The sequence below is a fragment of the Salvelinus namaycush genome, chromosome 19, assembly GCF_016432855.1.
Source record: "Salvelinus namaycush isolate Seneca chromosome 19, SaNama_1.0, whole genome shotgun sequence".
NCBI classification, from domain to species: Eukaryota; Metazoa; Chordata; class Actinopteri; order Salmoniformes; family Salmonidae; genus Salvelinus; species Salvelinus namaycush.
Genome location: NC_052325.1, coordinates 42,567,616 through 42,593,836, shown reverse-complemented (window position 1 = coordinate 42,593,836; position 26,221 = coordinate 42,567,616). Strand labels below are relative to the sequence as shown.

General features: G+C 42.5%; 3 protein-coding genes across 5 annotated transcripts in view; 1 reads left to right on the top strand and 2 right to left on the bottom strand.

The window, feature by feature from the left end:
• The window catches only part of LOC120064449 (CCR4-NOT transcription complex subunit 9-like), a 22,768-nt gene extending 22,180 nt beyond the window's left edge, over positions 1 to 588 (bottom strand). The window contains exon 1 of the mRNA XM_039015034.1: positions 212 to 588. Coding sequence (XP_038870962.1) covers positions 212 to 229 — 18 coding nt within the window. The 5' untranslated portion in view covers positions 230 to 588. The remainder of the gene's footprint in view (positions 1 to 211) is intronic.
• LOC120064448 (ubiquitin carboxyl-terminal hydrolase 37-like) lies at positions 3 to 24,347 on the top strand. Of its 3 annotated transcripts, XM_039015032.1 has the most exons (25): positions 26 to 104; positions 836 to 1,011; positions 3,666 to 3,873; positions 5,746 to 5,911; positions 6,017 to 6,105; positions 6,208 to 6,323; positions 6,673 to 6,750; positions 7,037 to 7,125; positions 7,217 to 7,310; positions 7,436 to 7,591; positions 10,858 to 10,989; positions 11,327 to 11,450; positions 11,534 to 11,751; positions 11,987 to 12,104; positions 14,782 to 14,861; positions 14,974 to 15,138; positions 16,449 to 16,499; positions 18,091 to 18,226; positions 18,357 to 18,573; positions 18,801 to 18,961; positions 19,257 to 19,317; positions 21,000 to 21,115; positions 21,615 to 21,684; positions 22,026 to 22,164; positions 23,023 to 24,347. In XM_039015032.1, exons 3-25 carry the CDS (start codon positions 3,700 to 3,702, stop codon positions 23,111 to 23,113), a joined length of 2,841 nt encoding a protein of 946 aa, XP_038870960.1. In that variant the 5' UTR covers positions 26 to 104; positions 836 to 1,011; positions 3,666 to 3,699; the 3' UTR covers positions 23,114 to 24,347. The 3 variants fall into 3 exon arrangements, with proteins under 3 accessions (XP_038870961.1, XP_038870960.1, XP_038870959.1); XM_039015033.1 differs by lacking the exon at positions 836 to 1,011 and having other exon boundaries at positions 3 to 104; XM_039015031.1 differs by lacking the exon at positions 26 to 104 and having other exon boundaries at positions 341 to 1,011.
• On the bottom strand, positions 24,344 to 26,220 carry ybey (ybeY metalloendoribonuclease). Its single transcript, XM_039015037.1, has 4 exons — positions 25,648 to 26,220; positions 25,306 to 25,437; positions 24,788 to 24,856; positions 24,344 to 24,693 (listed from the first exon to the last, which is right to left on the bottom strand). Exons 1-4 carry the CDS (start codon positions 25,855 to 25,857, stop codon positions 24,598 to 24,600), a joined length of 507 nt encoding a protein of 168 aa, XP_038870965.1. The 5' UTR covers positions 25,858 to 26,220; the 3' UTR covers positions 24,344 to 24,597.
• Position 26,221: the final 1 nt, after the last annotated feature.

Genomic DNA, 26,221 nt, shown 5'->3' with positions numbered 1-26,221 from the left:
CACCCTGTTTGGACTGTGTAAACTAGAGATCTCCGAGTATCTAGCTTTGCGACACATCGGTAGTATGTGTACTGGTTTGACTCCACGAGTTGTGCATTGATCTGGTGGGTGGCGACAGAAAATAACCATAACACAAAATTAATATGCATATTGATAGATAGCTAGCTAACGACACATTGTATGCCATGTTAATTCAATATTGCAAACTTACTGCGCCTGTAGCCAGCATTGTCTGGATATTATTTCCCGTAAACTGTTGAGCTAGCTACAAATAAAACAAAAACTACACTAGTTACCTAGCTAGCTAGCTTAGTTTTAGCTGATTTATATTTGGTCTTAGTTTGCTACAATGGTCACATCGGAACTGGAACGACGTTTGAACCTTTACCCGCGCGTTTATTAATCCAACATGCAGCGAACTTCTGTTTGAGAAGGATATCTGCTTTATAGCTGTCTAACGCTATAACATAGCTATTATCCTTAAACAAAATATAACCCTTAGTTCACATGGTAGGTCGATACCGATAAGAAGCTAGTAAGACAGTTATGCATTTTATTTGTTGAATCAGAGACGGAAGAGGAAGCGAGAGACACCCCACTCGCTGTTTCTTTCTGGGGGGTTTTCTGGTTCAATGAAAGTCAGACCCAGCTGCTATTGCATTGGTGTCTATGGTAGACAAACCCTGTTAAGTAAACCGGAACTGATAATATTTTGCGATGCTTAACGGCCCGAGTGAACTATCTTCATTTTTTCACCATCTTCGGTATCAATTCATCGTGGTTAAGTATCGCGAGAAGACATGTTATATGTGTTATCGTATATCATTTCCTCTAGATTTTCACATTCCCGCCATCATCGAGTACTGGAGGAAAACGTCGTGCGGACCACACTGTAAACAACATAATACTGGGGCCACCGAATGCCGGCTAAACCAACGTACTACTCCCCGAGGATTTAAAACAAAAATATAAAAATTTACAAGTTTCGTTTCAGGGATATTTCATTCAAAGGTAAGTGTTCCTTGTCTTGTAATTAAGTCAAGGCGATGTTTACCTCCAAATGACAAAATCAAACTAGCTAGCTATTCCTTGTCCTTTTTAGCAGCCAGCTATCGTTAGTTACGAACTTGCTCGTGCATGGGATATGGCTAGACTTTCACAGCTAGCTAGATGTGTAACTATCCAATGTTGTTTTGCTGAGTTGATTTGGGGGCGTCAATTTCATCTCGTAATATCCAGTTAGCCAGCTACCTAGCTACTAAGCTAGCTAACGTTAGCTAACTAACTAGTGGTTAGCGGTGCTTCACAGCAGTTATCTAGCCAACAGTAACTGACTCGAGTGTAGTGTCCTCCCTGCCCCAGACCGTATCTGTGCGTCAGAGATGTTTGCCTTGGAAGCTCCGATTCAAACGAATTAGACAGCTCTGAAAGCGTATTAATGTCAAAATACGTTCATTACACACCAAATACAGTATGGAGTTTCGCTTATGAACTATCTACACTTACTCCCTTTATGGCCGGTATGTACTTAAAAAAAAGGTGTAAATAAAATATTTACAAGCAACCAAATGTATTTGGACATGAATACGCTTACAGAGTTGTGTAACGCATCGGTCACACGGACAGCTTTATTGCATTTTGGCATACTAGAAGTACATTCATTTCAAATGGAACGCTGCGTTTGCCTTGCAGCGTTGCGGAGGCAGTTGGAGTGCGTTCTGTGTGTACATATGTTGGATTTATCGAATGTTTGCTCAAACTATATGCTTGATAGAAATGGTAGCAGAAGGGGAATGTTGAACTTTTGTTGCACACATATCCAGATGATGCTGCATACCATTTTGCGCAATGACGCTGTAGGCATAACGCTTCGATCACACCGACAGCGTTCTAGCGCTGCGGTATCATATATATATAAAATACGTTTTATATTTCTTAAAAAGTAGTGCACTGGGCCATTATTAGTTCTGTATTAGTGGACCGCTATAGTCATTTGTAGCGCGGGCAAAAAATAAAACATCTTGAAATATTTTTACTTTTGCCATCTGTCATAGTGTTGATTTGCTATGTTTATTTACGGAAATCACCATAGCAACACATACCATCATGCTGGCTTGCTTTTACAATTACTGTTTTTCTTGCTTTCTTGTCCCGCTATGCCCATAGGTATGATTTTTGTTTTGCGTCCCTCGTCTATTAGAATAAAATATGTAAGTCCACAAGTTTGCGCAGTGCCCCTCTTTTACATTCTTTTGGGAGATCCCTGTAAGGTTGAATCTCTGAACATGGCTATTTGTCATACAATGGGGGCGTACTTAGCTAAGCATCGTTATGCCAGTTCAATTATAGCTAGCTAAGTAACGTTAGTTCCCCCTCTATCTAGCTATGTCACTTGCTTGCTAGCTAAGTTTAACCAAGTGGCTAAGGATGCTTGTCGTAATACACTGCAGCCCAATGGGTAATGTGTAAACAATACCTTTGATTGTTGTGGATAATGCCACACTTACACTTCCCTGCCTAGCAGAGCTTCCCAAGACTTTACTTGCAATTCGGTAAACAAGTGGACCCCTCCCTGATTAGGTTAAAAACGGAATTGCATCATGCAAACATTTGTCACTGCCAAACATAAGCAGAACATTTCAATTTACAGCTTGAAAAATTTGCCCAGGTCACGTGCACTGGTCTGCACAGTATATTATTTAATTAAAGTATTTTGGCATAGTGTTCCCTTTCAAACCAGACTTACCCATAGGACAGGACAACTGTTTGTTGCGCCAACAATGTGTTAAAAGTTACTGGACGACTCAGTTGCTGCTCTCTTACTAGTGCTCTAAATGTTAAAAATAGATATATTTAAAGTAGTCGTAGGCGGTATCCAGATTGTCATACCTTCATATTGTTCTTGTAATATCCTGTGATATTCTGTAATACTTGCACTGAACACAAGGGGCGCTATTTTCAAACCCCACTGAGACTTTGAGATCTTAAGGTGAATGTAAACTAAATGCTAATGAACGCATTGCAAACATTTTATACTGTCTCTGACCTAAACTATTTGCAGGACAGACATCCCAGCTCAAAGTTATACAAGTAACTCAAAAGTGCATGCTACTCTGTTTGCTGCATGCACAAAACAAATACTTGATCCAGGATGGAATTCTCTGCTATTACCAAGCAAAGCTTAATTTTGCAAGGAGCTAAGCACTTAGCTAGATGGCTAACTAGCTACTAAATTAGCAAACAAATGCACACCTGCAGAGCATTTAGCACATTTTAGGCAGTTAACTTAATAGTTATAAGAGATCTAGCTGGCAAACATTTAGTTGTGAATTCCATACTGTAACTAGATCACCTATCGCGTGCTGCACAACAAACAGTAAGTGACTCACAAGGCTCCGGTCTCTCGTTGTTGTGTGCTTGTAAACAAATTCCACGTGACTGGGGGCTACTGGTAATCACTTTATCTCCTATTGTATTACACAAGTTGACTGCAGGTATTTACTTAAGTAGCTACACATTCAAATTTATAATAATAAAAAAATCTAAATAGTTTTGACGGTATTGAAAAGCAATCCCGTGGTTATTTCCAAATACCCAGTATACCGCCCAAGCCTAATTTAAAAAATGTCCTTGTTTGCACACAATCTACTTTTCCCTTCCATTAGGTTTATTTGGAGAGCACAACCCTGACAATCACCAATGGCAGCAGCAGTGCCCAAGCTCTCCAGCGGAAGCGTTGTCAAAATACGCTACAACAGTATAGACGTGGGCACCACTCGATGGAAGGAGGGGACCTTCGAGGTTCTTGAGAAGGGTAACAAAGTCAACCTGTGCCTGAAGTTCAATGCTGGTGGTCCACTCAAAAGTTTTCAGGTAATAGTTTTCCCTATATGTGCTCATTCACCTAACAAAATGGCATGATTACATTGGACTTAAATAGCTGATATTTTGTATGTTAAGACTGTCTTTTAAGGTACAGTACCAGTCAAAAGTTTGGACACTGACAGATTCAAGGTTTTTTCTTTATTTGTACTTTTTTCTACATTGTATAATAATAGTGAAGACATCAAAACTATGAAATAACACATATGGTGGCATGTAGCCTAGTGGTTGGAGCGTTGGGCCAGTAACTGAAAGGTTACTGAATCAAATCCCTAAGGTGACAAGGTAAAAAAAATCTGTCGTCCTGCCCCTGAACAAGGCAGTTAACCCACTGTTCCCCGGTAGCCCGTCATTGAAAATAATAATTTGTTGTTAACTGAATTGCCTAGTTAAAAGGTTAAATTAAAAAAAAATACATATGGAATCCTGTAGTAACCAAAAAAGTGTTAAACAAATCAAAATATATTTTATATTTGAGATTCTTCAAATAGCCACCCTTTGCCTTGAATGACAGCTCTGCACACTCTTGGCATTCTCTCAAGCAGCTTCACCTGGAATGCTTTTCCAACAGTCTTGAAGGAGTTCCAACATATGCTGAGCACTTGTTAGCTGCTTTTCCTTCACTCTGCGGTCCAACTCATCCCAAACCATCCCAATTGGTTTGAGGTCAGGTGATTGTGGAGGCCAGGTCATCTGATGCAGCACTCCATCACTCCTTCTCGGTCAACTAGCCCTTACACAGCCTGGAGGTGTGTTGGGTCATTGTCCTGTTGAAAAACAAATGATAGTCCCGCTAAGTTCAAACCAGATGGGATGGCGTATCGCTGAAGAATGCTGTGGTAGCCATGTTGGTTAAGTGCCTTGAATTCTAAATAAATCACAGACGGTGTCACCAGCAAAGCACCATCACACCTCCATGTTTCACGGTGGGAACCACACATGCCTAGATCATCCGTTCACCTACTCTGCATCTCACAAAGACACAGAGGTTGGAACAAAAAATTTCATTTGGACTCATCAGACTAAATTAGAGATTTACGCCTGTCTAATGTCCATTGCTCGTTTCTTGGCCCAAGCAAGTCAGTCCCTTCTTCTTATTGGTGTCCTTTAGTAGTGGTTTCTTTGCAGCAATTTTACCATGAAGGCCTGAGTCACGCAGTCTCCTCTGAACAGTTGATGTTGAGATGTCTGTTACTTGAACTCTGTGAAGCATTTATTTGGATGGCAATCTGAAGTGCAGTTAACTCTAATGAACTTATCCTCTGCAGCAGAGGTAACTCTGGGTCTTCCTTTCCTGTGGCGGTCTTCATGAGAGCCAGTTTCATCATAGCACTTGATGGTTTTTGCGACTGCACTTGAAGAAACTTTCAAAGTTCTTGACATTTTCCAGATTGACTACCTTCATGTCTTAAAGTAATGATGGACTGTCGTTTCACTTTGCTTGTTTGAGCTGTTCTTGCCATAATATGGACTTGGGTATTTTACCGTATAGGGCTATCTTCTGTATACCACCCCTACCTTGTCAGAACACAACTGATTGGCTCAAATGCATTAAGAAGGAAAGAAATTCCACAAATGAACTTTTAAAAAGGCACACCTGTTAATTGAAATGCATTCCAGGTGACCACCTCGTGAAGCTGGTTGAGAGAATGCCAATGGTGTGCAAAGCTGTCATCAAGGCAAAGGGTGGCTACTTTGAACAATCTCAAATATGCATGCTACATTTGGATCGTTTGGGGTCTCTCGGACCGATGCACTTTTATCTTTGATGCGTCTCGTTGAAACTTAACATCCCTAATTGGAGCCCATGTATCGAATCGTCTTGATATAGTATATGTTCATTATATATGTCTATGCTTTCAGCTCAACCATAATGTGAAGAATGTCACGATGCAGTCCATGCACACTATGAGACGAATTGTGGTGTCTCTTAAGGATGGCAGTGTAGTCACCCTTGAGAGAATTCCCACTGCTGTGGCTGAGAAAATGAAAGAATATCTTGAGAAGTTGAAGCAGGGAAAACCAACAGGTAACAATCTATTGGAACTTGTAGATCATTAACTGTTTCTACAAATTTGCATGATTTACTGCGGAACTGGTGTCCTTCTGTTTGATAAGTGTTGTTTTCTTGTAGTTCTAAAGACATCCCAGGGAAGTGCAAGCTTCAGTGTGCTCGGGAATCGATCCGTAAAGAACGAGATTAGCCCACCTGGAGAACGACAGGTAAAGAGTTGTTGTAAGAAAGTACCTGTCATTTACAACCATACTGTTCCTGGTTTTTGCTTCTCTGAAAAGATTACTCATTTAAATCTGGCTCTGTTTCAGTCAACATCCAGACGACCCAGTGTGGACAACAGGGAAGAGACGATGCCCCGCAAACCCCTAAGCAGTCCCAGCAGAGTCACCTCCACACCTTCCCGCAGTGGGCTGTCTGAGAACAGGTAGGCAAGCCAACACACCGACCATCCAGGTAGATAAAGCATCACACACAGGCGCCGTCCTGACTCTGCACTCATACTTTCCCCCCTTGTTTATTTAAGTGGATTGGACTTATAAATTCACAAGGGGGAATGAACAAGTGCGGACTTCTGGGTGAGGGGTGTAGAATCACAATGCAACCTCTTCCACCACTCTTTTGTCTCGCTAGCCTTTCTCCTGAGATTGCATTTCTTCATTTGACAGAGGCTAGAGTCTTCATGTGTGCATTGGTCTCATAACCACTCTTAAAGGGACATTTAAAAATGTGTACTTCATATTCATCATCTTCAGAACCATCTTTTGCCCCTTCAGGATTGAGAAGAGGAAGAGACACCTCGCCTCTGACAGCGACCTGACTAAGGACTACCCCAAGGAGAATGACTCATCCAGGTATGACAACGACAATGTTACTTTACCAAGCAAAGGGTTAATTTCACCTCCCTTCCTGTCAATTTAGGCTTATGTCCATTGCGGCCTGGGGGTGTCTAGCGAGTGGGGGTGAGGGGGTAGGTGTTTTTACAGTGGCGGCCATGATTTAGCAGCACCGGTTTAGCGTAAAGGGGAAACTGCCATTACAACAGATCAAAACTTTTTGACCAAATTTGCTGTTACTGCACTTTGCCTTTGTAGGGCAGAGTTGTGCACCAGTGAATCTAAACTGTTTCTTGTATCTCAGCAACAACAAGACCACGTCGGACCTCTCCAGGAAGTTTCTGCTGAGCTGCAAAGACAAGCTGAAACAGGCAGAGGAGAACCGCTGCTCTGGTAAGCCCTCGTCAGACTGAGATAACCTTCTCCAGACTAGAACTGTGCCGTCTCTAGCCGCCCTGTGATAACTGTCTACCTTTCCCACCAGTTTCACTGGTTCCAGCGCCACTTCAGCCCACGTCATTCTACGGCAGCCGATCGGTGACCAAAGACTACTCCACGAGTCACTCTTTCCTAGACAGGTAAGTACGTTTTTTTTTTGCGCCTTTATTTAACCAGGTTGTCCCATGGATGTTAAGAAAACATACTTACGCATCATTAAGATGCTGCCACACCTTGAGTTCAACATTTGTCGTTCCCTCCACAGGCCATCCAGTACATCCCAGACCACCTCGGCTAAAAGAAGTCTCATGTTACCCAATCACTCGACCCCCTTCAAGAAAGTGCGCCCCATGCTGGACTACGGTGGCTGGAACAAGCCGAGACCATCCACTCTGGCCCAGCCCCAGCCTCCACTGCAAGGGTAAGGAGACATCCCAGGGTTATACTGATGATTCTAAAGTTAACCTCCGGAGTCAATGAGGGGCTTTTCTAGTGCTGCCCACCTACCAGTAATGTGTGATTTACTATATCTGTTAATGCTCGTTATGAATGTGCCATACGGCTGACCCCAGTTAGTCGATTGTTTGTCAAGCATTTGCAAATACAATTTAAGGAACACGAGACGCCGGTCTTATTCACGCCCATCTCTGTGAACTAATCCATTATGGGGGCCGAGACTAATACATTGTGTAGGCTGCGTGGATGGCAACAGTCCAAGACGAAGGGAAGTGTGGCTAAGATGCACAATGCACGTCTCTCTCCAGAATGCGCGCTCTCCTGCCAATTTGTGCACATTCGTTGGTTTAACTTCATTGTGTGAATTATTTGTGTTAGTGTCTATCAATTCTCCATTACATAAATCACCAGCAGTACATTTGCCGTTAATTCCTATATTTTTTCATCTACTAATGTTTGTTTGGTTATGGTAATTTCTGTTAATGCATTAAATATATTAGTATTCCAGTTTTTTGCTGTTCTCATTGTCGGAGGGGACACATTGTTTGCAGAGCGCACAACCTATGCTACACTTGTGAGAAACAAGTATGGGTTTATTTTATTCCATTTACGAGTTTTGTCAATTTAGTTAGTCTTTTGTATTGAGCGCTCCTGTCAATTTTTAGTAAGGACGCGCACCTGATTATGCATGGAAGTAGGCCTATAGGCTACCTGGCCTGTGCGCAAATGTAGGCCTATAAATGTGCCCATTTGGGGATCTGATAGTATTTCTGATTGGCTTAATGCACCACCACTAATGAGCCCTGGAGCTTCTCAAAGTAATGTTTTCTCAACCTCGAACAGCAAGCAAACAGTCAAAATCAAAAGTAACAGTCTGTGTCTGGTGTGGCCACCAGCTGCATTAAGTACTGCAGTGCATTTCCTCCTCATGGACTGCACCAAATTTTCCAGTTCTTGCTGTGAGATTTTACCCCACTCTTCCACCAAGGCACCTGCAAGTTCCCGGACATTTCTGGGGGGAATGGCCCTCACCCTCCGATCCAACAAATCCCAGGCGTGCTCAATGGGATTGAGATCTGGGCTCTTCGCTGGCCATGGCAGAACACTGACATTCCTGTGTTGCAGGAAATCACGCACAGAACGAGCAGTATGGCTGGTGGCATTGTCATGCTGGATGGTCATGTCAGCATGAGCCTGCAGGACGGGGACCACATAAGGGAGGAGGATGTCTTCCCAGTAACGCACAGAGTTGAGATTGACTGCAATGACAACAAGCTCAGTCCGATGATGCTGTGACGCACCGCCCCAGACCGTGACGGACCCTCCACCTCCAAATCGATCCCGCTCCAGAGTACAGGCCTCGGTGTAGTGCTCATTCCTTCGACGATAAACGCAAATCCGACCATCACCCCTGGTGAGACCATACCTCGGCTCGTTAGTGAAGAGCACCTTTTGCTAGTCCTGTCTGGTCCAGCGACAGTGGGTTTCTGCCCATAGGCGACGTTGTTGCCGGTGATGTTTGGTGAGGACCTTCCTTACAACAGGCCTACAAGCCCTCAGTCCAGCCTATTGCGGACAGTCTGAGCACTGATGGAGGGATTGTGCGTTCCTGATGTAACTCCGACAGTTGTTGCCATCCTGTACCTGTTCCGTAGGTGGGCTGTTCGGATGTACCGGTCCTGTGCAGGTGTTGTTACACGTGGTCTGCCACTGCGAGGACGATCAGCTATCCGTCCCATCTCCCTGTGGCACTGTCTTAGGCGTCTCACAGTACGGACATTGCAATTTATTGCCCTGGCTACATCTGCAGTCCTCATGCCTCCTTGCAGCATGCCTAAGGCACGTTCACGCAGATGAGCAGGGACCCTGGGCATCTTTCTTTTGGTGTTTTTCAGAGTCAGTAGAAAGGCCTCTTTAGTGTCCTAAGTTTTCACCTTAATTGTCTACCGTCTGTAAGCTGTTTGTCTTAACGACCGTTCCACAGGTGCATGTTCATTAACTGTTTATGAACAAGCATGGGAAACAGTGTTTAAACCCTTTACAATGAAGGTCTGGGAAGTTTATTTGGGTTTTCACGAATTATCTTTGAAAGACAGGGTCCTAAAAAGGGGACGTTTATTTAAAAAAATCTTTCCCGCTCTCTCCTTTTCAATAACTACTCAGCATGAAAGGGAAAAATATCATGATCTGATCCAGTGGAAATGTCATAAAATAGGCCTACCTGATTATTTCTTATCCCTTATGCAAATAGCTTACAGCTGTGTCTGTCCCGAGCTCACTGGCACGGGAAACTCGGAAGGCCCAGAATATCTTATGCAATTTTGCAAGTTTACTAGCATGTGCTTTGGGTCAGACCCAAGTTAATAGTTGATACAATGTTTAAAGTTTGTTGCAGACAGGCCATGGGTAGCCAATGTCATTTATTTCTATCGGGCTATTTTCAACCTGCAGGCTGCAATGTTTTTATTTGTTTGCTTATGTAGGTGATTGTTTTTATGTAGTTGGCAGTATAAGTTACTTTTTAGGTTTGTATAATTTTCATTTGAATACAAGTTTGATTAACCACATGACAATGATTGAGATACGAATACGTTATTATAAATTAAATTAAACTGTTCCATGAAAGAACTGGCACGCAGATTGGTAGAAGTCTGAATTCTTTTTGAAGGCACTGTATATCATGAGCTTTCTCATCTCCCAGATATAGGACAAACACTTCAAAACCTTGTTTCTGATTTATTTTGAATGTCTTTTTTGGCATTTTATGGCTGTTACTCAATGCAGTTCTCTGGGCTATAGTAGTATGTTTTTATATCAAAAATGGAAGAAAAGAAAAAAACATCAAATTGGGATATCTAAAGGGGTCCTTGATATTCAAAATCAAATGGCTAAATGATCCATAGTATGACCATCTCAAAACAATTACATATGTCAAGCTTTGAACCCATCCCCCCACCCCCCAACGGCGTAGGCTCTTAAGAATTAAAGCATCAAAGCTTAATACATATAGTTGATTTTATTAAAACACACAGGGTGTGTCTAAATGGAAAAATACACACACGAATGTCAGCCAATTGATTGGTTGAAAGAAGACATTTCGGTCAACAAAGATTTTTTTGTTGTCGCTTACAACCCTAATGTGCCGAAGCAGATACTTTCAGTTGAAAACATGTCTTTTCACCAGTGGTTGTGGTACATAGATGGAGTTATACTTAAACCTTTTTGCTGCAGATTCTCCAACCTGGGCAACACGTGTTACATGAACGCCATCCTGCAGTCTCTCTTCAGCCTGCCGTCGTTCTCCAATGACCTGCTGAAGCAGGGAATCCCATGGAAGAAGGTCCCCGCCAACGCCCTACTCAGGTAGCCTACTGTTACTGCAGTCACCCTTTAAAAAAAATATTTTAGCCATTTAGCAGACGCTCTTATCCAGAGCGACTTAAAGTAGTGAGTGCACACATTTTCGTACTGGTCCCCTGTGGGAATCGAACCCACAACCCTGGCGTTGCATGCGCCATGCTCTACCAACTGAGTAGAGCCAGTATTTCCACTTTAACAAGGGATGCACCCTTTTAAAAGCTGTTTTTGTTTAGGTGGCTTAGTGATTTCATGGCTATGACTCAATATTTCTCTAACTGCTCAGCTGACTTGTGTACCTGCCCTGCACCCTCACTGACCCTCCTCTCTGTTGTGCGTGCAGACGCTTTGCCCACTTGCTGGCCAAGAAGGACATCTCGTGCCCCGAGGTAAAGAAAGACCTGCTGAGGAGAGTGAAGAGTTCCATCTCCTCCACAGCCGAGCGCTTCTCTGGCTACATGCAGAACGTAAGACCTATAATATTTGCACCACAACCATTTCGGCTCTTTTGTAGCTCTGTATACTCACCCCCCCCCCCCCCCCCCCCCAGGACGCCCATGAGTTCCTGAGCCAGTGCCTGGACCAGCTTAAGGAGGACATGGAGAAGGTGAACAAGAGCTGGAAGAGCGAATCGGTGGCGTGGGACGAGGCCCCCCAGCAGGCGGCCGCGGTCAGACCTGGGGAGGAGGCGGACACCTCACACACCTACACCTGCCCCGTGGTGGTCAACATGGAATTTGAGGTGCAGCACACCATCACCTGCAAAGGGTGAGTGAATCATCACCTCAGACTGTGGATTTCTGGGTGGTACATCTCTTCTCTGATGGAAAATAAAATAATGGACGTGTATTAGACGTCATAGATTCAGCTTTTAAGAGTCCATTCCTTTAGCTTTTATGGTATTACCTTTCCTAAGCATATGAAGTTGACATAAAGACCGACTGAATGTCATGTTATAAACAACAAATCATGAAAAAAAGGTTGTGCTATTGTGTGGTTTCAGCTGTGGAGAAGTGGTGACCAAGCGGGAGCAGTTCAACGACCTGTCCATTGACCTGCCTCGTAGGAAGAAGACCATCCCTCTCCGGTCCATCCAGGACTCTCTGGACCTCTTCTTCAGGGTGCGTGTCCACTGTCCCCAAAAACCACCAGGCTAGCTCCTGTCCAAATATACTGTATATCAACTAGGGCCGGGCATTGTCAAGCAAATAACTGCCGGTCTCACGGTAATTGACCGTTAATTAACCTGAACACATTTAGCATCTCCTTGCTTCCACACACAGCCTACAAGCCACTGATGCAGATCTTTGGACATCTACATTTTAAAAAGTCTAATAAATCCATGTAATATGGCCTTCACTTTCACAATAAATCCATTATTTATTTTAGACTGGTCTAAAGAAACATGATATGAAGAAAATGTAGTCCATTTCAGAAGAACAGAATAGCATACTCTGTGTTGTCATTATCTGGCTTTGCCATATTGCTGTGGGCTATACTCATTTAGCAGACATTTTCTTAGAATTCCGTGCCATTATTTTATCATGTTTTATAGTATGAAGAATACAATTGAACAAAGCTGAACTTTTCTCAAAACGAGTTGAGGGAGTGCGCACATTCTATGTTGAGCGGTTAAAGAAACAGGTACTCCTATATGCTTAATTTAGAGTTATTTATGTAACTTTAGTTGTTCTACAAACGTTGGGCTCCTTGTTTATATGTTTTATACATTCTAAGGCTGCATGATGCGACTTTAATGATGATTTGAAAAAAGTCACATGAAAGGCATGAGCTCTGCTTTGTTTTTTGTGCAGGCTGTTCACACTTCATCAGTCTCTCATTCACAATTTGACAAGCACTTGATAATGCCTCGGATTTCCCGGCGGTATCCCCTTTGTTTGGCTGTATTGCCCCCTAAAGAAATCCATGCCCTTTGTGGCCGTTGTGCCCTTGGGCTGAATATAACAATTTGAATTTCCTTCTCCCTGTGTGCTCTGAAGCACCTCTCACTCACATGGGTCTCCGTCACGTGAAGACAGACACGTCGGGGATGCAACTGCACGTGTCCTTATACAATTCCGAGGTGCATATTAAAGATATTGGAAGAACTGTCTACATTTACTTTGTCAGCCAACAAGATGAGTAGGCCTAACAAACAGCAAAAGCACTTGCCTATGCCAATCTACTATCCCTTATAGTACAAAAGTTGACCTATTATATTCTGTGCAAGAAATACATATTCCCAACATAGTCTGAGACACTTGTGGGATGCCAAATTAATACAACCACTTGCATAACAACATATTTTTTATGCAATGAGGCTGATGCAACAGAACAGAATGTTTAGCTTAAAATGTTGATAAACTATTAGGCTATTTCTTCACATTATAAGCGCAGCAATGCGCACACGTCAACAGGCTATAAGTGCGAATGTTCCATTAGCGGGAAAACACCATTATCAAAAGTGACTGCAAATGGGATTATGCATTTAATGCTTTTATTATAAAGGTACACTTGTATGGTATTATCTTCTCCAAACTTGAAACTGGCGGGCTGCTTATGTATGCCAGTTAGGCTCTATACCCCTTGTAAAGCAGATTAATGTGCTTCATTTAAAGAAGTTATTTGGTCACTTTAGTTGTGATACTAACCTTACCAAACATATAGGTCTATGGGCTAGGCTACATGAGGATTGGGACTATGATTTTTTATAAAGTCGCAAAAAAATGTATGCATTGTTTCTTGCCTTCCGCTGGGCATCATTCACAAGTGATATATCATTCACAAGTGATCGGCTAATTTTGTCACCTATCAGACTATTCTTGATTTAATCTTGTCTTTACATATACTAAATAAAGTGTGAAATTTGATTTAGAATGGACCATTATCATGCACCTGTCTCAAAACGGGCAGGGGGAAAAATACATCTACTGTATGCACTTAAATAGCAAATGGAGGATGTTTTTCCCAGGGTTCATTTTTATGCCAGCCAGGTAGGCTATACTTCTGTTGTAAAGATGAGCAATGTGCTTAATATTAGGAAAGTTGAGATATAAATATAGTAGGCCTATCTTATAGAAAGATGATGGGATCCTCTTTTAATAAGTAGAGGCCATCACTCTGTTTTCTCACGCAATTGCATAGCCTATAGAAATGTTGAGCAACATGAGCTCATGGGCTCTCATGAAGTGTTTGATTAGATTTTCCATTACATTTGCATTGATGTCAGAGTGATTAGAGGGACAATAGAGTGCTGAGTACCAGGCAGTTAGCAGCATCAGCTCTTGGAAACTCCTAATTACTGCGACTCCCTTCATGACTCGTGACCACCGGTGTGGCAGTAATACGGTCACCGTAACAGCCCTAATATCATCTCACTAAAGCATGGGTGACCAACTTTTATATTAAAAACAAAACAAAACAAATTGGATGGGAGGGACATACTTAATATACTTTTAAAATGACTAAAACCAAATTTAAACTGAAGAAATAATGGACTGTCCAGCTCACTAATAATCACCGAAATGAAAGTTAGACAGTCGGGGAGCATCAAATTCCAAAAATGAAGGATAGAGGATCATTTTTTTAGCAAATTTTGACGCAACGGAAATGTAACAACTTTTCAGTGTGGCTCTCCGGATCTCGTTGAAGAACGAATGCGGCCCTTGAGGCAAACTGGGTTTTACCCCCCCCCACACACACACACACACACACACTAAATGCAATGAAACAGTTAACCTAGTATCCAAATCCTAATAGGAAGTAGATGAGTTGAATGTGTGTTGATGTGTGTTCCAGATGGAGGAAATCGAGTATTCTTGTGAAAAGTGCAGCAGGAAAGCGGCGACAGTGACTCATAAATTCAGCCGACTCCCCAGGTATGCCCGTGTGTCTACAACAGTGATCTGATGTTAAAGTGAATGAGAAGTGGTATGAGGTTCACCAGAACCTTAAATTAATTCCTTTCTGTTGCTTCCCCCCCCCATGCAGAGTTCTTATCTTGCACCTGAAGCGCTACAGCTTCAACGCCCAGCTGTCTCTAAACACTAAGCTGGGCCAGCAGGTGATGATTCCCCGCTATCTCACACTGCTGTCCCACTGCACAGACACTACGCAGCCTCCCCTCAGCCTGGGCTGGAGCGCACATGGAACCATGTAAGAAACGCACCCCACAGTGAAAATTATCCAACGTTTGTTGCATAATTATACAATTTTACCAAGGCTTGACATTCATTTTTGCACTCCACATTTTTTGGGGTGTTTGTAACACTTTGGGCCAAAAAGGTAACTGAAAATTGTTGTATGATGCAAGGCACCACTTTACAAAATAAAATGTGTTATTAGGCCTGTTACAGTGCCTTCAGAAAGTATTCATACCCCTTGACTTATTCTACATTTTGTTACAACCTGAATTCTAAATGGATGGAATGGATTATTTTCCTCACCAATCTATACGCAATAACCCATGAAAACATGTTTTTAGAAATGTTTGCAAATTTATTGAAAATTAAATACAGAAATATCTCATTTATATATGTATTCACACCCCATGAGTCAATACTTTGTAGAAGCACGTTTGGCAGCAATTACAGCTGTGAGTCTTTCTGGGTAAGTCTCTAAGAGCTTTCCACACTGTATTGTCAACATTTGCCCATTATTCTTAAAAAATATATTTTTAAGTTGGTTGTTGAACATTGCTAGACAACCATTTTCAGGTCTTGCCATATTAAAAAAAAAAATCAAATGGCTAAAGTAGCCTACTTCAAAGCAAGGTAGCTGTTTATTGATAACATCCTTCCAGGGGAGATCTATTGACAGCATGGGAGACATTACTAAATTCTCAATTAGGATTATCTAAGAATATATTTTAAAGTTGTCAGAATGACATGCCCAATGTTGAACAGAGGGGAATCCCAGCTTTCCAATTGTCAGACTTTTACAGCCGGAGTAAGCGTTGATTTATTAACGCACCCGTTGATCAACTGCGTGTCGCCATTTGTAGTTATGGTGTAGTTAGGTGTAGTTAGGACATTGGAGATGACAATTACATTAATACATGATAATAGTTAACTACCGAGAACTATCCAGGCTACACAATAGGTGTTGATTTGGCTAACTAGTTGGTCTGTCATTATTTTGTAGCCTTACCTGCTGTAATCTCCCTCTCTCCTCTAGCACACATGCAGTTGATGCACACACCCATGACTTTTTTCCAGGGTTTATCTGTACAAAACCTGTTTGCTGACCGAAAATGTGCTATAACTGTGCACGAAACTCACTAATCGGCAAGGATTAGAAACAAATGTGCACACGTGGCTACACACAGATCTGTTCTTTGATCTCAATAGCACATCTCGCCAAAGGGATTATTGAAAGACCACTCTGCCTGTCAATGCAATACAATCCTACTCTAATGTGCTCTGCAGAAATTAAATGACCTTACCACACCCTGTTTTTTTGTACAGGGCACGAACACTGAAGGCCTCCCAGTTGGTGAACTCCTCCTCACTACTTTGGTAAGCCACTCATTCAACCCCTCTCTAACACTATGGTATCACTTCCACACACTTCCACCCCATGGACACCAATCATGTTTACAGTAGGTCTCTTGTTTCCTTGATGGGAACATTGTGTAGATCAGCGGGTCCCAAACTTTTCCATTCCAGGAAAATCACCGGCAAACTCTTGAGGACCACATTCCAGGAATGGCGGAATTTAACAAAGTATCTTGGCGGTCAAATATAGAGTACATTTTATCAGTAAATGTAACTTATTATTAATAGTTGTATTATTATTTTAAAATGGTATAGAATCACCTTGATCCCCTCTGTCGAAGACGTTTGAACCTTATTTTTTGATATTTTCAGTGGTTTTGTTAACAAACATGAGAATTAAAAATAGGTTCGACCATGATCTTGCAGAGTTACTCCACCTCAAGAATTGCATTTGGTGAAAGGCTCGGCACATGCATACTCAGGCTGACTGGCTCTCGTTCAGGCAAATGAGAAATAAGTGCACTCAGGCTACCCGGAAGGCCAAAGTTAGTTACTTTTAAGGAGCAGTTCTCTCTCTGTGGGTCTAACCCCAAAAAGTAATACCTATGAGGCTTAAGAGCTTGAGGTAGTCACCTCATTCAAGTATTTGGGAGTATGGCTAAACAGTGCACTGTCCTTCTCTCAGCACATATCAAAGCTGCAGGCTAAAGTTAAATCTAGACTTGGTTTCCTCTATCGTAATCGCTCCTCTTTCACCCCAGCTGCCAAACTAACCCTGATTCAGATGACCATCCTACCCATGCTAGATTGTGGAGACATAATTTAAAGATTGGCAGGTGAGGGTGCTCTCGAGCGGCTAGATGTGCTTTACCTTTCGGCCATCAGATTTGCCACCAATGCTCCTTATAGGACATATCACTGCACTCTATACTCATATGTAAAAACTGGTCATCTCTGTATACCCCTCGCAAGACCTACTGGTTGATGGTTATTTATAAAACCCTCTTCGGCCTCACTGCCCCGTATTTGAGCGCTCTACTGCACCCCTCATCCTCCACATACAACACCCGTTCTGCCAGTCACGTTCTGTTAAAGGGCCCTAAAGCACACACATCCCTGGATCGCTCATCTTTTCAGTTCACTGCAGCTAGTGACTGGAACGAGCTGTAACAAACTCTCAAACTGGACAGTTTTATCTCGATCTCTTCATTCAAAGACTCAATCATGAGTAATGTGTCGTTGTCTCTACCTTCTTGCCCTTTGTGCTGTTGTCTGCGCCCAATAATGTTTGTACCATGTTTTGTTGCTACCATGCTGTGTTTTTGTCTTAGTTCTCTCTTTATGTAGTGTTGCGTTGTCTCTTCTCGTGTTGTGTGTTTTGTCCTAGGCCTTTTGGTAGGCCGTCATTGTAAATAAGAATTTAAGACTTGCCTCGTTAAATAAAATACATTGTTATTACAATTTGCATTGTGTAAAGTAATTATAAATCACAAAATTAGATTCTAAAAATAAATGAAAAAATGTTGGACCACCTGCAACCGGTCCACAGGTTGAAAACCACTGGTGTAAATGTTTGGATCTTCTAACCACTGTCTTTATTTCCTTCCTCCAGGAAAGTGTCTCTGAAGGCGGGGGGCAGCTCCAGCAGTATCCTGGTGGACTCTGACAGCGAGGAGGAGCTGAGCCGGAAGGCGGTGAGCCGCAAGCGACGCCTCAGCGACTGTCTGCCTGATGACAAAGCAGAGGAGGTAGGGGGACTGGGGGGAGAAATTAGTTACTACAACTTAACCACTGACACATGCAGGGCCAGGTTGAAAGAATACTGTGGGTTTAGGTCCGGTGTGACATGGTGGGCTCTGGTTGTGTGTTTCGGTCCAGCGAGGCGTCCAACACACAGACGCGTCAGACATCAACGATGAGGCGATGCTGGCGGTAGTGCTGGAGATGAGTTGTCAAGACACTGGTCTCTCCTGCCCTGCCCCTGAGGACGAGCCAACCAGCAGCCCCGACACGGGCTTCGGTGACGCCGACCCCGACACCCAGCAGACAAACTACCACCCAGACCTGCTGGAGACGGACAACAAACCGTCTGCAGGTAACCACGACACACACACACACACCCCAGCCAGGAGAGAAAGGGAAGTGTAGGCTTAAACAGACTACACACCAAAACAACTCTCTGTAGTTACTAGATGTCCATTATGAAATTTGTGAAATTGTAATTTCCTTGAACTATCCTATACTAAGTCATGAAGACCATGGACTGTTTTGAAATGTGCGTTTCACCAACCCTTGCGCAACAGAGTGTATCTGTGTGTGTAGATGTGCTGAACTCCCTGGACCTGACCATGGACGAAAACAAGGAAAACCAGACACCTGAAGGGGTGCAGGGAGATCTGGACTGGGTGCAGCAGTATAGCCTGGAGCAGGAGCGGGAGGAGCAGGAGCTGCAGCAAGCCCTGGCCCAGAGCCTGCAGGAGCATGTAAGACTCCCAACACACACTAGGCCATTACATAGAGAGACCTATACAGCTCTACCCTTTGACATTTTACTGTTGGATTAACCTGGTGTTGGTGGTTCACCAATGTTTTTGTAATGTAGGCTAATCTTCCCTCAGCTTTTTTTGGTGAATACCCAAAATGGGTTTTAAGCTCTGACCCACCAACTTTATATAATGTCAACTAGGTGTCTACTTGACCCTGTATCCAGCAATGCTGCCTTGTTGCACCATCACAATACAATCCAGTGACATTTTCAATTTGTGGTATGTCCTACAGGAAGCCCAAGAGATGAGGGAGGACGACGACCTCAAGAGAGCCACAGAGCTCAGCCTGCAAGGTACATCATAGACACCAGTACCCCTTTTTAAGCATATACTCAGCTTCACAAAAGAAAAGTAGTGTGTGTGTGTGTTTACACCAGGGGTTGGAATCAGTTCCGGTGTTCCAACCAGAAAATACGTTCTGAACCGGTTCGAACCAATAAATAAAAAAAGTAGCAGTTCATATAGGTCAGGGAGGGGCAGCTTTGATAGGGGTGGGGGCCACACACTCTGAACTCATCATGAGGGGCTGTAGTTGCCCCCCCACACACACACACAAACACACACTGCGAGCAAAACATTTTAGTGGCCCACCTCTTGACAGCGGAGAGACTTAAGTTTTAGAGTTCATTTTGTGCAATTTTACACATTTTGTCATAGTGTAGAGAGAAATATTTGCAGTTTTAATATGGTATCTGAGTGAGACTAACAAAATCAATGAGGGGGGTCCCTTGCTGATAATTTGACCGTGATAACAAGTTTAGTTTAGCGCCCAGCAATCTAATTTACCAATCTGAAAACATTTAGCTGACATGGGCTAATTGACTATCAGTGACAGACATAACAATAGAGAAACTGCTGATTCACAACCAAATTTCTAAATTGCACCTTGTGTATTCTACTATTCTAACTTGCAACAAACAGTAAGTTGAGTTGAATTTGATCCGAGGGCCTCCAAAAGGGGGCCTGCGGGCCGCATGCCGGCAGTTGCCCATCCCTGATCAGTGGTGGAAATTGTCATACTTCAGTAAAAGTAAAGATACCTTAATACAAAATGACTCTAGTAAAAGTGAAAGTCACCCAGTAAAATCCTATTTAAGTAAACGTCTAAAAGTATTTGGTTTTAAATATGCTTAAGTATCAAAAGTAAATGTAATTTCTCAAATATACTTCAGTATCAAAAGTATAAATAATTTCCAATTCCTTATATTAGGCAAACTAGACGGCACCATTTTCTTTTTTTACATTTATGGATTGCGAGGGACACGCTTCAAACCTCATACATAATTTACAAACTAAGCATGTGTTGAGTGAGTCCCCCAGATAAGTGTGTGAATTAGACAATTTTCCTGTCCTCCTAAGCATTCAAAATGTAATGAGTACTGTTGGGTGTCAGGGAAAATGTATGGAGTCATTTTCTTTAAGAATGTAGTGAAGTACAAGTATAAAGTTGTCTAAAATAGAAATAGTAAAGTACAGATACCCCCCCCAAAAAACGACTTCAGTAGTACTTTAAAGTATTTTTACGTACGTACTTTACATCACTGTCTTATTTACATGTTTGATTGGTCAGATAAGTGCAGGCGCGAGATGCGACTGAAATTTCACGGGTGAGGAGAGGGCAATGTGGTGGACATGGAGGGGGCTTGGCTTGAAGCTCTGAAAATCATGATGTGAATTGGAATGTGTTTAGGCTGTTACTAGCATTATAACTTCACAAAATTACCAAATTATATTCGAGACATTAGAAATATTTTGGGAACTAAAAAGAATGTTAGTAAGCCGTAGGCAAGATATGAAAATAACGGTTTTGTTCCAGAACACTAGAGATCCCTTTCGTTCCCGGTTCCGTTTCACTTCCTCTGAAAATGTTATTATTTTTCCGTTTTTGGTTCCCTGAACTGGTTCCAACCCCTGGTTTGCGCATATCAGTGGTTTTCATGTGTCTTGATCTGCTCTGCTGGTTTCTCCCTCCCAGAGTTCAACAACTCGTTGCCGGAGCTGCTGTGTTCAGACGAGGATTCTGGGAACGAAGAGGTGCTGGACATGGAGTACAGCGAAGCAGAGGCTGGGGACCTGAAGAGGAACGCTGAGGTACAGAGCCTCCCTCCTTTTCCTCATCTCCCACACTAACCAGCCTTCACCAGGGTCCTGTTCAGTAGGGAGTAAACTCTCGTGGACAGACGCACATAACATAAATGGTAGTAGCGTCTTACAAGAGGCTGAGATGTGACGACTAACGAGCAACTTTGTTCTGGTACGCATTTTTTTTTTGTCACTGATGATTTGGACAAATCACGATTTCGCAGGTGCTCACATCTTTCGAATTTCTAAATGGGACATTTGGCCCATAGACTTGCCTGAAACTGGCAGAGTTTCTGTTTAGGGGGGTCGAGACTTGGCTATTCTTGTTAGTATCTTTTCTAACGTGTGTGTGTATATGTCCCCCCCCCGCTGCCCCCAGAACTTAATTGAGCTTCTGATGCAATTACACAACATTTTAGTTCTGGGTGTCTGACATTAAGTAAGGAGAAACGTTTTGAAATGGAGTGAAACGTCCTGGCTTGAACACCTCTTCCTTTCTTGTTCCCAGAGTGGAGATTTGGCCAACTCCTTCCGGCTGATCAGTGTAGTCAGTCACATCGGGAGCAGCTCCTCCTCTGGTAAGCACTGCCCTCCTTATAAACAACAGTCTGCTACGATGTATGGCTGTGTTACGAGATGCACTGTTGTTTGTGGGACCCAAAAATGTGTTCAAGTTGAATGAATATTGAAGCATGAATGTCATTAATATTTTTTGGTAGCAATGGATTTCTGTGCATCTCAAAACGCACTACTGTGTAGCAGGAGCCACAGATTATCACTCATCCGTGAAACAACGTAAAGCATGAAAATATAAGGTCGTGTGAGCTGAGGCAGCATATGATTACGATACCATGAGAACCCCAAACACTGGATTCTTGTAGTCTAATATTAACCTATAATTCAATCTCCCGACCCTCAGGCCATTACATCAGCGACATCTACGACATGAAGAAGCAGTCGTGGCTGACCTACAACGACCTAGACGTGTCGCGCACGCAGGAGGCCACGGTGCAGAGGGACCGCGACCGCAGCGGATACATCTTCTTCTACATGCACAAGTGAGTGTCCCTCTTATCCCTTCCATTAAGGTCCCTATCCCAGCTTCAGATGGAGTGTGGGGTTGTGTTCAGTGGAGAAAATGCAGTGAAACGTGTCCTGAACTTGTACAATAAGAACATAGATTTGTTTTCAGTTGTAAAAACTTTGCAACGGTATCCCCTACTGAATACCAAAACCCTGTTTTCTTATGCTTAGGCAATGAGGCACGAGGGGGTGTGGTATATTGCCAATATACGACGGCTAAGGGCTGTTCTTACGCATGACGCAACGCAGAGTGCCTGGATACAGCCCTTAGCCTGGTATATTGGCCATATACCACAAACCCCTTATTGCTATTATTAACTGGCTACCAATGTAATTAGAGCAGTAAAAATGAATGTTTTGTCATATACCCGTGGTATACAGTCTGATATACCACGGTTGTCAGCCAATCAGACTTCAGGGCTCAAACAGCCCAGTTTATAATAAGGAGTAAGCAACCAGCCTCCCGTCACTATGCACTACACCAGTCTCTGAGTATAATCCAGTGGCGGCTGAGCGAGACCCAGCTCCAGTAAGCAGGGCTGCCAACACCAATGGGCAACTGAGCAGAAGCTGGAACAACCCCCCCCTCATGCAATTAGAAAAGCTCATTTGTTCAAAGCTCTTCTTTTGTTGGAAAAAATAAAGGGGGGAAATTAAACCGTCTACTAACTCGAAGAATGCTAGGGGGGTTTAATACAAATAAAGTTGTACATTCACTTATTGTAGGAGATGTTTGTCTAACTTGGTGTTGTGTGTATCATATACACTGGAACCCACTATAATGGGTGTGGATGCCTTGACTGACTGCTGTGTTTGTTCCCTCCTCTCCTCAGGGATGTTTTTGAGGAGCTGTCTGAGCTGGAGAGAACAGGGGCCAGTGGAGGAGCCTCCGAGGCAGGGAGGACCGTCCTGCAGCCCCTCTGAGCAACCAGTCTGTCATCAATCAATCACACACACCAACCAACACACTCCAACAGCACAGAGCTGTTCCCCATCAGATGTCGGGTTAAAGAGAACCCTTCTCCAGTACTACTGATCGCCGTCCACATTTTGCCCTCTTCAGGCACTTTGTCCCTTTTTTTTAAACAAAACAGACCAAGGTAGCTTCTGTCAGGCTCAAGATGTCAGCACACATACAGCCCACATTCTTCTCTCCAGGTCCATTCAGAAATGAGACATGCAGCGCACTCAAAATAAAGGAGTCGACTATGTTCTTTGTTTATTCAAGCATGAGAGATTAGCCCCCAACTTTTTGTTTCTTTTCTATGATTTGTTGAATAGTTTCTTGGCACTCGTATGATATTAACTATCATGCATTTAAGAACTTTGATAGAAAGTGTCAGATGGTTGACTTAATTTCCAATATAATCTATCGAAAACCAAGATTTATTCTTCTGTGTTGGAATAAAAGCTAATTTAAGGTTAGTACTTTCTTCTATATGCATCGAATACATGTGGTGCAATATTTATTTTGTGGCATAGATTTGCCAGTACTGCTTATGTTTGTATTCTGTTCTAGAGCTGAGTCGGGTGTGTTCAAAAAATGTTCTTCAATTTCTTGCAATGCTTTACTTATGGACTGTTTGTGTTGCTGTTTTATTCATGTTTTATCACCTTGACAAACTAAACATTAATAAAGTAGCTTGCTTTTTTTTTTTTTTATATAAGCTTACGCTCCTAGGGGTTCCCTAGTGCCTCCCAGTACAGAACCGGTAGTTTCTTTTTCTAAAGCGCTTTACTTTGAGAAATGCACAACCACTTTGTTAAGAATGTGTTCCTTCAAACCGCTGACAATGCAGAAACGTGTATTACATGCGTAAGCTATCCTGCATAGGCTTTGCTTTTAATAAGGCCATAAGATTTAACTATTTATTTTAGCAGAGGTCTGTTTTATAATGGCCAGCTCAGATGTTTCATCACACCTGAGCAGGCCAGTATTCACATCTTTTAGACTACTTTTTGCTAAGATTAGGGTTTGGCTAGCTATTTACTGGTCTCCTGCTTGCATTAAGTGAGAAAGAACAGGTTTTACGTTGACAAGCGTGTCTGATGTGGAATGCAAAGGAGTAGCAGAGTGGACTGAGTTTTTTTGTTTGTTTCGGCTCCAGTATTTGACTTCCTACATTGCATTTTAAAATAAAAATGAATTTAAACAATGGTTTTGGACATTTTTAATTGTCATGAGTAGTCCAGTTTAATTGTAAAAAGAATAGTCTGTCTAGTTTCATAGGTAAAAGCTCAGCAATCACATGAAGGCTAACACGGTCTGTAGCTATCACTTGGAAATGGGCAGTTTATTCATGATCAAGAAGTCATCTTTGCAAGTTTCCAAATCCATCCAAGCTAAGTCCATTCGTTTCCAAATCCATCCATTTCAAAGGCCTTCCATTGCAGGTGGTTCTTGGTGGTCACCTGTCTTGGCTACATTTCTTGGTCAGAGGCACCAGCTGTCTGCCAGTGAATCTGTTGAACTCATTAAGTATGTAGCTTTCCTTCTGCAGCATCTGGGAGCACAGATATACAACTGTTAAAAGGAAATCTTTCATTGAAAAAAAAAATGTGGGACCTAGCCATTGCACTTTTAATTATCATCCATACCTCTTTCCACTCCTCCTCAGTTTCATGTCTGTAACCCAACAAGTGACAGATTCCATGAGCAGTGACTGACTGAGGAAGGAGAAGAGGTACAAAAGAAGTCAAATGAACAAGCACTAATGCAACTACTAGTGTTTAGTGTAATAAAAACAATGGTCTGTCTATCAATCTTGGGACCCAGAACCATATTTAGTGTGTGCTGGCAAGTATTTCACTAGAAACTTTATACTTCTGCATGTGAATGGTGTTCACATGATAGTCACAGGACAAACCATTTATCATGCAGTATTTCACCATTCTAAAAGGCAAGGTGGGCCACCACGCCTCACTCTTATGCTCCCGCCAAAAAGACAATGGCTTCGATTGAAAATGTGATTTAATGTCTGTTGCATGATATTACGGCGTTGTATGTCATTGTAAATAAATATTTGTTCTTAACTGACTTCCCTAGTTAAATAAAGGTTAAATAAAATAAATGTTGCACATGCATTGTGTGGCTGTTTCACTAGTAGCTTGCTCACTGTGAGAATTCCATGAAGATCCTGAGATTGCTGCTGGCACTGTTTCATCAGGTATTCAACCCCCAAGAAAATGTCTCCAAGGTTCAGTTCATCTCTGTAAATGGGGCAAGGCAGCTTCCCAGGCCTCAGCTCCTTTAAAAACAAAACAAACATTGATCACCGTTTCTTTACCTAAATTCAATTTCCAAAATGTTCACATAGCGAACAGGGTAACACTTCCAGAGGCCAGAGACCATCCCACCACTGCATCTTGAACCTGTGGTGCATTAACACCCGTGCCATGACATCTCAGATCTCTTGACAGGGGCAGGTGACTGCTAGGAAGAGAACTTAGATACCAACCTCATAGAATGGAAATGAGAGGACATCAGTGGGCATATTTTTTTTCCTATAAATGTTATTGATGCGTTGAATTTTGCGGTTGTCCACGCAAATGACTCCCAAATCAAATTTTTGGATGCCCAATATGTGCCTCAACGTCTCCACATCCTTCCGTAGCCTCGCGCGTCGCAGCGGCACCACGTTCTGAAGATTCCGTAGAACTACACCCATTTGAAAACGCCAGTCACTAATGTTACAAAAACTCTGAAGGAAATAGTTTTCATCAAGTAGTCGTAAAAATTACGAATGTCTACATACAAGAAACAGGTATCCTAGGTAACTAGCGTGTTGTTAGCCGGCGAATGCTCGTTGGTTCAATCAAGGTGACTCAGTCGTTCCAGTTGTTGAAGGCATTATTATTTTAGATTATGAATACAAATATGTACTATTCTACAACAAGGTCCTCTAGAGCTGATGTAATAATACAAATCCAATATATTATTATATAACAAAATATCCTATTGCTTGAAACAAAAAATGAACATTTTAGTTAGCATTCTTCTCATGCGGATCCATCCCGGGGTGGAATGTAGAA